The sequence below is a fragment of the Excalfactoria chinensis genome, chromosome 24, assembly GCF_039878825.1.
Source record: "Excalfactoria chinensis isolate bCotChi1 chromosome 24, bCotChi1.hap2, whole genome shotgun sequence".
NCBI lineage: Eukaryota > Metazoa > Chordata > Aves > Galliformes > Phasianidae > Excalfactoria > Excalfactoria chinensis.
The window spans coordinates 106,746-117,285 of NC_092848.1; the positions used below are offsets into that span (position 1 = coordinate 106,746).

Genomic DNA, 10,540 nt, shown 5'->3' on the forward strand with positions numbered 1-10,540 from the left:
AAGAAGAGCAGGATAAAGCACTGTACCGCACCCAGCCACCAGCATCAAGATTTCCCTAAAAGCAAGTATTGATTTCAAAGAGCCAAACTTGGTCAGAAGGTCAGACTTCTGGCGACCAACAGCTGCTCACATATGAAAAGTGGATGACCTAAAATACAAATAAATCAAAAAGCATCTTTGATGTTCTTCAGCTGCCGGACAGCCAGGTCAACTGGGAGGTTGAACTTCAAGTTGCTCAGACGACTGAGGATATTAAGTGCACTCTCAAAGCCCGTGTTTACCATGTAGCTCCACGGGTGGTAGTGAGATTGCACCAAAGCTCCAGATTTGCAGATCAGGTTTACCCAGGAGACCAAGCGCTGCTCGTTTAGCGCCATACACACGAGAGCTTTCAGTTCAGAGTCTGCACTGCGCTTGAAGGGGTTATGCTCAGTGAGAACCGTGTGAATTGCTGTCAGCAGGCTCTGTTTGGGTGTGACAGTGACTCCTCCTGTCACAGGCAAAGCAAAGGACTGGGAGAGCTTGCGAGCTGGAGACTCCACAAAAGCCTGTCCATTTTTAGTTTTGTAATACTCCACAAAGAGCTCCCAGGGGTGCATGGTCTGTGGCGAGGAGGTGAACGCAGGAATCAAGCATGCAATGGGTGCCAACACCAAGCTCATCCCTTGAGAAGAGGCACAGAGCCCATGAGCCATTAAGTCTCGCAAAGCAATGGTCAGCTCCTTCCGCACAGCCAGAGTCAGTTCATCTCTTCCTCCTAATGAAACATCCTGCAGATCAGAAGAACTGATAACATGGTCATCTTGCTGGTGTTTCAAAGCTAGCTGCCTCACCCGGTCTACAGACAGCTCTAGTTTCTTAATTAAGGGAGAATAGTCTTTGTTGGCTTGGTCCTTCTGCCAGAGGCTGCGAGGAATTTGACCGGTACCACAACCAAACTGACTAACAGCAAATATCTGTAGCACAGCAAGCATGCGACGCATGAGGTGCAGGCCCGTTTCTCGCATCTTTTTGGCATCTTCTGGGTTCACTGCTCAGATTAGAAAAGAAAGTAAAAAAACACAAACTTCATCATTAAGTAATCAACATACCTGCTTTTAAGAAGGACAAAGGAACTGTACACAGACCTGTCAATAGAATTTATAATAAACAACACTTTAAAAATATGCTAATGTACCTGGACGCTGGTTCATGCTCCATGAACAACAAATGAGCGACAGCAAAAAAAGAGAGAAAGCTTCATGCCAAGCAGTGCCTACCTCTGTTTCCAGAAGACCAGGTATTTGGTTTGCAGGAAGCACCACCATCTTTTCTGCCTGCACACTCACAGTGTCTATCTTCTGCCTTACCAGAGCCTCCCACTTCATCTAGAACAAGAATTTCACACGTGTGAGTTTAAGCTGCATATTCCATGTTTAAAGGTCAGTACTCAAACCACTCTACTTCATGCTTGACAGACTGTTTCTGTTCACCACCAGCTCTGAACTTCCTTTGGCATCTGCAAACTCCCTCCTCATAACTATGTCAGAATTATATATCAATTCAATCTACTTGTCTAAAAACTGAGCACTGACCCTGAATGAAGTTGATAAACATTTCGAGGTCCCTTATTTGTGTCTTCAGTTGTTCCACCAACTGTTCCTTCACCCGAGCTGGGTTAACAATCTGTGCTATGGCAGCATCCACACGCTGTCGCAGTTCTTCTGGAGAGAGTGTTGCAATATCTTCACTCAAGTTCATGTCCAGCTTCTTAATCAATTCATCTATGATCATCTGCAAAACATCAGTCAGTTGCATCACCGCTATCCATGACCTCCAGAATACTCCACTCGCTACCTTGGAAACAGGCTTCTTTGTCACACAATGAAAATCACAATAGATTATAAGATTGCACACATGCATGCAGACTAACCATTGATACTGCATTACTAATGATTGTGAGCAATACAGAACCTCGGGAGCCTCACCCGTTGCCTTTCCATAACTACAGACTGTGGAAGAGAGTCATAGCTGCCCTCTTGGTATGCAAACGTCTCTAGGTCATCCAGCTGTGTCTTAAGCTGTAAGATCAGCTCTCTTTGCTTTTCCTTCTGGATCTCAATTTGCTCCTGCTTCTCTTGCTCACTCTGAAAAAGAATTGTCAGAAAATAAAATTAAACATTCCCTATTGCAGGCCAGTCCCACGGCACAGGACTGTGATATGAGGAGTGTTTCCAGTTCATGCTACAGGAGGAACATCTGACACTACACCAGGTTGCCCAAAGCTCCATCCAACCTGACCTCAAACAACTCCAGGGCCGGGGCACCCCTAGATTCCCCGGGCAGCCTGCGTTTCAGAACCCTCATAGCGAATAACTTCCTTATATCTAATTTAAACCACCCCCAGGTGGTGCCACTATCCTTCGCCCTGGCACCGTACTCCCTTGGTGGCGTCCCCCCGCAGCTTTCCTACAGGCCCCTATGGAGAGCCCGGGACACGAGACGCCATCCGCCCCACCACAGCGCCCAGTCCCACCGCGTCGCCGGGCCCGCGCACTCACCGGGCCATCCCCGAGCTCGTGGGCCAGCGGCGCGGGGCAGCCGCGGAAGGCGAAGTCCTCGAGGTCGCGGAGCAGACGCTGCTGCTCGGCCGGGCCGGCCCTGGCCACCTGCCGCAGCCGGAACTGCACTTGCGCGAAGTGCGAGGCCAGCGCCAGCAGCGCCCCGTGCAGGCGGCGCCGCTCGGCCCGCAACCGCGGCACTGACCGAGGCGACCCCGTCGTCTCTTCTTCTTCTTCTTCTTCTTCTTCCTCTTCCTCCGCCGTCACGGCGCCCACCGGTGCCCAGCGCTCCCCCGGGCCAAGCGGGCCGCCCTCCGACTCCATTATGGCCGCCACCTGCGCTGCGCAGCCGCCACCATCTTCCCGTACAACGCGGGCGGGGCGGGGCCTGCGCGGCACCAGAGCGCGGCACCAGAGCGCCCCCCCGCCGCAAGCGCCAGAGCGCCCCCTTGAGGCTCGGAGGAAGCAGGAGGAGCGGCCGGCCCCATTGCCGACGGTCCGACGTTGTGCGGGGCGAGGCCGGCGCGGACATGGCGAGGTGAGCCGGGCTGGTGCACGGGACAGCGCGTGGCGGGGTCCCGGGACAGCGGCCGGTCGAGTCGCAAACACCCACGCGAGGCCCGGGGCAACAGCCAAACCAGGCCCCCAGGCAGGGCCCCGGGCAGCGGCTGCCAGTGACAGACACGGCAGGGATGGCCTGTCGCGGCCTGCTGCAGCCCGCTGCAGCCCGCGGGCGCTGTTCGCTTGCCGCCGCACAGGGCGGCCCGTGAGGGACCCAACGAGGCTTTGGCCCAAATCTGTGCTCGTGCTGCTTTGCAGCCTGCGGGACGTGCCCACAGCCCGTGTTTTCCCAGGCAACACGCGAAGACGCTGTGGTACGACCGCCCGCGTTACGTGTTCCTGGAGTTCTGTGTGGAAGACAGCACAGATGTCCAGGTCGTCATTGAGGATCACCGACTGGTGTTCAGGTGAGCTATAGGTTCAGAGCTATGAGGATCTTGGGGCAGGAGCGCCCTGTGTGAGCCGGTGAAGCGTACAGTCGGCTCTGTCCTAAACCAGGTATCTGTATTTTGGCAGTTGCAAAAACGCAGATGGAGTGGAGTTCTACAATGAGATCAACCTGTATGCCAGGGTGAACTCCAAGGTGAGGCTTCTCCCCAGCAAGCCATTCCCTGACAGCCTGCATCATGCTCAGGACGGAATGGAGCCTGTGCTGTCCCGAGCAGCGCAGCTTAGAGTTGAATTCTGTTCATTTTCTGAGAGCCTGAGTGGGGTGAGCAGAAGCCTGGGAACCCTGACCCTGGGTCTGTCACATGCAGAGTTGGGCTGCAAACAGCTCCTCTCCATGGCTCTGTGTACCACAGCCCAAGCGTGGCTGAGCTTTGATCCTCTGCGTATCTGCAGTGGATTAGAGAGAAACACAGCAGACACTTGAGGGGAGGCATCCTCATCTCTTGGCAGGACTCGCGAGAGAAGCGCTCTGACCGCTCCATCACGTGCTTTATGAGGAAGTGGAAGGAGAAAGTGGCCTGGCCCCGCATCACCAAGGAAAACATCAAGGTGCATATGGCACCAGACAGTAAGGAGAGCCTCTGGGCTGTCTGTGGTTCCACGTGCTCCTAGGACAGACACCCCGAGCCTGGTACAGCCACCCCAAAATAGAGCTCCCAGTAGGCAGATGCGGGAATGCCTCCTGGTCCCTGTCAGCCCTCTTACATACTTTGAGGAAGATGCGGCACCCCCATCCCTCGATGCGGGTAGGGCCAGAACTGGCCCCTGTAGCCACAGGGACATTCTCCTATGCAGGAGCAGCCCGTGCTTGCTCTGTGTGAGGTCAGGGCCACGCTGCTCCCTTCCTCACAGGATATTCTCTGCCCACAGCCAGCCTGGCTCTCCGTTGACTTCGACAACTGGCGAGATTGGGAAGGGGATGAGGAAGTGGAGAGGGCCATGGTGGAGGAGTATGCAGAGGTGAGCCTGGTTTTGTGCACGGGGTGCTTGGCACAGTGGGGGACAGCCAGCCACGTAGTTCCCACCCATCTTTGTTCCCTATCCAGCTCCTGCAGAAGGTGACGGACAAAGCCCCCCCTCCGACCATGGATGACCTGGATGTGAGTAGAGCCTGGCAGCTCCATCCCCCACGCACCCCAGAAATCCCCGTTGCTCTTCTCGCTCCAGCTGCTGCCCCTGGGTCGCACTGCGCTGTGGGGCTGCTCTCAGGGGCTCCCAGGCGGCACCGGACGGGGTCTGCTGGCCTCCTCCCATCGCACTCCTCGTCCCTCCGCAGGACGACCTCTGAAGCGCCGCTCCTCGCAGACAGCGCGGCTCCGCACAGCCCTCCCCGGGCGCCAGCAGCGCGCAGCAACGAGGCGGGACACGGGCGAGGAAAGCGGAGCCCCGAAGAACGACGCCGGTTTGCGGCAGAGCGCGGCGGACCCCAGAGCGCGGCGAGAGCTGCGGGTTCTTCCGGTGCCGATGACGCGCGGGGCAATAAACGGGAACCGCTGCCGCGATGCGCCACGTGCAGAGCTCGGGGAGCCGCGGGGCGGGGGGGCAGCGCGGGCCGCATTGAGGGGCGGAGCTCCGCCCGCCGCGCTCCGAGCTGGATCCGCCGCTCTGCTGGATCCGCCGCTCTGCAGGATCCGCCGCTCTGCTGGATCCGCCGCTCTGCAGGCCCCGCCCGCGGGTTTCTCCCGCCGCTGTCCGTTCATCCTCCCGCGGCCCGGGCTGCCGCCGCCATGGTGTTCCAGTGCCAGCGGGACAGCTGGGCCCGGCAGGTAGCGGCGGGGCTGGCGTTGCGGCCCGGCCCGGCCCCGCTCCGCTCCTCACGGTGCCGCCGTCTGTGCGTTGCAGTTCACGACCAAGGTGGTGTCGTGCCGGGAGGCCGAGCTGCGGCCCGAGGGCGGCGGGGAACCGATACGCGGCTTCCAGGTGGTGCTGGAGGACACGATCCTCTTCCCCGAGGGTGGCGGGCAGGTAGGGCCGGGCCCGGGCGAGGGGCGGCGCGGCGCGGCCGGGCCCGGACAGCGGCTCCTCTTGTCTCCGCAGCCCGATGACCGCGGCCTCATCGGCGCCGTCCCGGTGCTGCGCGTCACGCGGTGCGGCGCCCAGGCCGTGCACTTCGTGGAGACGGCGCTGGAGCCGGGCAGCGCCGTGCTGCTGTCGTTGGACTGGGAGCGCCGCTTCGACCACATGCAGCAGCACTCGGGTGCGGGGCTGGGGCGGGTGATCGGGGCGGCGCGCGCTTCGTCCCCCTCCCGGTTCGTTCCCCGGTTCCTTCCCTCCGATTGCCCCCCCCGCCCCGTGCTCGGAAGGCGGCTTCACGGGGCCGGAGGCAACGCGGGGCTCACCGGAGGCGATCGGAGTGCTCCGTGGTGCCCCGGGGTTTGGTGGAGGTTTCCTGCATCCCAAGCTCAAAGCCACCGCTTGCACATCTCTTCCAGGACAGCACCTCATCACTGCCATGGCAGAGCGGATGTTCGGATTCAAAACAACTTCATGGTGAGCAGGAGGAGTAGCCACTAAGCTTAGCCTCCCGTTTGTGCCACCAGGCCGGGAGGAGATGCACGTTGGTAACGGAAAGCAGCATATGCTCAATATTTCACCTAAGCACAGAAGGCCTGGGAGGACTGGCTGAAATAAGACAAGCTGCATAAACAGTTTGCTTTGTCTTGTCCTGTTGCAGAGGCATGATGTGCATCTTATGCTCTTTAAACGGCAGGGAGAGGAGAAAAGCATTTTGTTTCAGTCTCAATCCCAGCAGCTCCTCTCAGGTGGCACTTAATGCTGCCTAGGGGGATCTTCCACCTGCTCTTCACAGCAGCAGATGTTCATCTGTGCAGGGAGCTGGGCCGGCAGCAGTGTGTCATTGAGCTGGACACCCCCTCCATGACCACAGAGCAAATGGAGGCCCTGGAGCAGAGCGTGAACGAGAAGATCCGCGAGAGGATACCTGTGACAGTGCGGGAACTGGCTGCAGATGACCCTGAGGTTGAAACAGTGAGTGATGGGAATGAAGGGAGCTGGTGACATCCATTGGGCCAAAGCAGTTGCAGCGTGTGTGTTGGTTTGCCTGCCATTCTCCTGCTTTGCTAGGTGAGAAGCCGTGGCTTACCAGGTGACCACACGGGGCCAGTTCGAGTTGTAGACATTGAAGGCATAGACTCCAACATGTGCTGTGGGACTCATGTCTCCAACCTGAGTGATTTGCAGGTAGGGGACTGCAACCACATTACCTCCAGGAGCCCTCAGAACACAAGTACAGCTCAAGGACAGTAGAAATCCTGGGGATAGGGGGTCTACTTGAAATTGTCCTGGAGGGAAAATGGTCAAAGCTGACCACGTATGAGAGTAAAAGCAAAATACCATTTTCCTTTTCTAACCAGGTTATTTTTCTGTTTAAGGTTATTAAACTTCTTTGCACAGAGAAAGGGAAAAAGAACAAAACCAACTTGGTTTTCCTGGCAGGAAACAGACTGCTGAAGTCAGTTGAACAAAGTCACCGTACTGAGAAGGCCCTAACCTCACTGCTGAAGTAATACCCTTTTCACTTTGGTTCTTTCATCTTTATTTCTCCATCTGACAAATATAGCACAAGTCTCAAGTGCATCTACATGATGATGCTTTTTATGATACGTTTATTATACATGACCCACTTTTGCTCTATCAGTAGATCTTCAAAGCAGGGATCCAAATTCTCCTTTTTCTTTCAGAAATGGTCCAGGTGAACACATAGAGGCCGTGAAGAGATTGCAGAGTTCTGTAAAACTGCTTCAGAAGGTATGAAGGTATGAGGTTGGCTGGGAAAAGCAGATTGTCTCCTTGTAGACCTGAGCAATTGAATTTAAGGCATCCATTTTTATCAAAACTTGTTTCCAATTCTGGGGCACAACTCAGTGTTCGTGCTGGCTTGACCAGCCGCAGTGCTGCTTTTTTACTTTTCTTTCAGAATAATTTGAACCTGCTGAGAGACATTGCTGTTTTGATAGCCCGGGATTTCAGAAGCAAACCTGTTCAAAGTCCGCTGTTTGTCTTACACAGGTATGGAGGAGATCAGGGAAAAGGATAAGAACCCGTGGTGTATCATTTGTGACAGCTGCATTTCCCTGACACCTATTCAGGCCTGTTTATGACAGTGATATTTTAAAAGTTGAAGAATCCTCAAGGACAAATGCAAACAATGTGGATAGAACTGTCTGGGCCTGCCGGAAGGTTGTGCAGTTAAAGAAATGTGTTAGTAGCTCAGTCACTGAATTCTCTTGATTTTTTTATAGCTAAGAAATGATTGTGTCTCTCATATATTTTTGCTCACAGTATTTTCAAATAAAACCGAGGAGCTCAATTTCTTAAACACTTAAATAGTTCCTAATATATCCACAGTAAATTACAAAAAGAATTGATGTGTATAGAAAGAAAATAATCTGCAGCCTGTTTGCAAGAGACCAAGACCTCAGGCACAATCATAGGCTGTGCTTGCAGATCTTACCTTTCAACTTCTCTGATGCGGGTGGAAATTTTAGTCTTAAGCAAATGAAAACAGTTAGGCTTGGAGAGTCACTGCCTGCCATTTGTTATTAATATTTTGGACTCTGGTGTGGATCAGTATGATTTTTTTTTCTCTCTGAAGTGGCTTTTTTCCTGTCCATGCAGGAAAGAGGGTGACTCTGAGTTTATGAACATCATCGCTAATGAGATTGGGAAAGAGGTGAGTCGTTGGTACAGACTAATCTGACACCAGTGGTATTTTCATTCAACTTTGTAGCATGGGCAAGGGCTGGATAGGCTTCCATTTGCACCACAGTCACAAGCTACAGGTCTTTTTCCTTCCAAAAGTTAGATAAGGTTGTACTCCCCAGCAGCCTCAGTGTGCTGGGGATCCTCAATAGTCAAAAAATACAGCAGTCAAAATTCAGAGCACCATGGAAGAGCCTGTCTCACAAAAAGCCATACAGATCCTCCTTGGACATGGTAACTTAGGATACTCCAGTACCTGTTCAGTCCCCCACAACATACAATTCAGTATGAAAGGCTCAAAAGTTCACTCCCCTCTTAATTCAAATTGAGTTCCAGTAATGAGCACAAACTTACAACTTGTTTTAATGTCTTAACGGGAAAAGGAGGGCACAGGCCCTTCAGGAGCATCATCCCTCTCTTTGTCTACAGGAAACCCTGCTGTTCCTGACTGTGGGAGATGAAAAGGAAGCAGGACTCTTTCTTCTAGCTGGATCTGCTGAAGCAGTTGAGAGTCTGGGTCCCAGGTAGCGTGTTCTATGGTTTCTTTAAAATTAGCGACACTTCCACCCAAGCAATGTAATGAGGGCATGGACCCTTGTGTGCTCACTTGAGCAGATTAGGGCAAGCCACTTCCCTCTGCGAGTGGCCTTCAGCATGTCCTCACGTTACTGCAGGGTGGCAGAGCTGCTGGAAGGCAAAGGAGCTGGGAAGCGAGGCCGATACCAGGGCAAGGCAACCAAGATGAGTCGTCGAGGAGAAGTGCAAGCTCTGCTCCAGGAATTCATCAGTCAACAAAGAGATGAAGCGTAAAGAAAGGATTTTAAAAGTAGGGCTGTCATCCCTGCTTTGTGTGATCTCCACTAAGTTATCTCCCATAGAATAAAGACAAAAAAAGTCCCATGTAAAATCCCATGGAGTTAAGACTCCTGCTCCATGTCTCTCCAAGCTTGCCATTTCTGCCAGCAGTTCCCAAGGCCGCTACAGCTTCAGCTGCAGAAACCAAAGGGGCACTGAAGAGCCGTTGTATTGGTTGTTAATATACAGATGGTAGCAAATGTACAGAAGGAATAAGTAAAGGAAAACTCACCAGTGGTGGTGCCTTGGCTGAGGAAGCTGGGGCAGTCCTCACTGGTGAGGATCTCCAAGAGATGCTGCCTCAGTGGGAGTCAGCCCTTCAATGAGGTCTCAGAGGGGATGGAGTCGAGCTCCACCCCTCCCGGGAGCACAGCTACATCACTCTCACCTGTGCTCCCACAGCTGACCCCACACTTGCCTCAGCTGATTAATCAGAGGTTCAGGCTGTGATTACCAATCTCCCATACAACCGTGGTCAGAAAGCACTTGATATGGGACTAGGTATTGTTTGTTTGTTTTTTTTCCTCCTAGAACCAGCATGGCAGGTTTAGTCCAGATGTTGATAATAAACAGAAAAATAAAGACAGACAAATCTCTATCCTAAAGATGTTTATCTATCATGAACACATAGGATAGCAGCAACCTCACGTGCTTTCCTTGCTTGGCCATGTTGTGCTGTCACTCAACAAAGCAGAGCCCTCTGCCAGCTACTGAACTGCTGGTGGGCAGCAGGATCAGGCTAAGGCTGTGCAGGCCATCGGCTCCTGTTGTGACACTGCTGCAGGAGGAGGGAAAGCAGCAGTCCTTGTTTCTGGTGCACAGGGTGCCCAGGGGCTTGCACAGCTGAACTGACAACTTGGCCAACGCTGTCTTTTCCCAGCTGGTGGAAACCTGGGAGTTGCTGATCTAGGTAAGCTTCCTATTGGAGCTTTTCATGTAGAAAATGAGCTCCACAGCTGAGCTCTGTCCTTAGATGTTTGCAGCCCACTTTGCTTTGGATGGAATTTGAGCATGGGGTCTGGATGATTTGCTCTTTGGTTTTTGTTACCTGGGCTGCACACACCTTGGACTTTCGCCGTGTCTCTGACAGTTGCCAGCATGCACTGATTACTCTGTGAGCTTTAACTGTGCTTTGTGGGTGTATGTACTGGGGTCACTCCTATCACAGTCAGCTGTTCAGCTAATGGGGCAGGGTACAGGGGATGTGGAATTGCCGATCAGCGCTGCACCGACCCCACCCAGCCTCAGCCTGCTGGGTCTCGAAGCTCTACTTGCTGCCCTCAGTAGCGAGGCGACACAAATGTGTTTTCATTGCTGGCATGTGGTGCATACGGGGCCCCTGAACAAAGAGCACAAAAACAGCTTTGCCTCCTTGCCCTGTGTGCAGCCACTGCTGAACTTCGGTCAGGACA

At 53.7% G+C, this 10,540-nt stretch overlaps 2 protein-coding genes across 4 annotated transcripts; one reads left to right on the forward strand and one right to left on the reverse strand.

The window, feature by feature from the left end:
• Positions 1–88: 88 nt before the first annotated feature.
• Positions 89–2,961, reverse strand: RUNDC1 (RUN domain containing 1). The gene is made up of 5 exons (XM_072356434.1): positions 2,541–2,961; positions 1,968–2,126; positions 1,575–1,773; positions 1,260–1,367; positions 89–1,030 (listed from the first exon to the last, which is right to left on the reverse strand). Exons 1-5 carry the CDS (start codon positions 2,862–2,864, stop codon positions 165–167), a joined length of 1,656 nt encoding a protein of 551 aa, XP_072212535.1. The 5' UTR covers positions 2,865–2,961; the 3' UTR covers positions 89–164.
• A 6-nt stretch (positions 2,962–2,967) lies between these two features.
• Positions 2,968–9,730, forward strand: LOC140262234 (putative protein PTGES3L). 3 transcript variants are annotated; one of them, XM_072356437.1, is made up of 17 exons: positions 2,968–3,078; positions 3,395–3,508; positions 3,618–3,684; positions 4,002–4,100; positions 4,422–4,511; positions 4,598–4,651; positions 5,394–5,516; positions 5,589–5,748; positions 5,984–6,041; positions 6,383–6,539; positions 6,636–6,752; positions 6,944–7,074; positions 7,253–7,319; positions 7,489–7,580; positions 8,190–8,244; positions 8,703–8,797; positions 8,948–9,730. In XM_072356437.1, the coding sequence occupies exons 1-17, from the start codon at positions 3,071–3,073 to the stop codon at positions 9,081–9,083; spliced, it is 1,623 nt and encodes a 540-aa protein (XP_072212538.1). In that variant the 5' UTR covers positions 2,968–3,070; the 3' UTR covers positions 9,084–9,730. The 3 variants fall into 3 exon arrangements, with proteins under 3 accessions (XP_072212538.1, XP_072212537.1, XP_072212536.1); XM_072356435.1 differs by lacking the exons at positions 2,968–3,078; positions 3,395–3,508; positions 3,618–3,684; ... (1 more) ...; positions 4,422–4,511; positions 4,598–4,651 and adding exons at positions 5,046–5,144; positions 5,179–5,317; XM_072356436.1 differs by lacking the exons at positions 5,394–5,516; positions 5,589–5,748; positions 5,984–6,041; ... (6 more) ...; positions 8,703–8,797; positions 8,948–9,730 and adding an exon at positions 4,828–5,056.
• The last annotated feature ends 810 nt before the right edge of the window (positions 9,731–10,540 follow it).

What these genes read in the sequence shown, in the direction of transcription:
- RUNDC1 (XM_072356434.1), bottom strand. Translation starts at nt 2,864, where the DNA reads ATGGAGTCGGAGGGCGGCCCGCTTGGCCCGGGGGAGCGCTGGGCACCG. An exon ending in GTTTATCAACTTCATTCAGG is followed by an intron (nt 1,368 to 1,574) that starts GTCAGTGCTCAG and finishes TTCTTGTTCTAG; the next exon opens with ATGAAGTGGGAGGCTCTGGT. An exon ending in CTGGTCTTCTGGAAACAGAG is followed by an intron (nt 1,031 to 1,259) that starts GTAGGCACTGCT and finishes TAATCTGAGCAG; the next exon opens with TGAACCCAGAAGATGCCAAA.
- LOC140262234 (XM_072356437.1), top strand. An exon ending in TCACCAAGGAAAACATCAAG is followed by an intron (nt 4,101 to 4,421) that starts GTGCATATGGCA and finishes CTCTGCCCACAG; the next exon opens with CCAGCCTGGCTCTCCGTTGA. An exon ending in CTAATGAGATTGGGAAAGAG is followed by an intron (nt 8,245 to 8,702) that starts GTGAGTCGTTGG and finishes CTTTGTCTACAG; the next exon opens with GAAACCCTGCTGTTCCTGAC.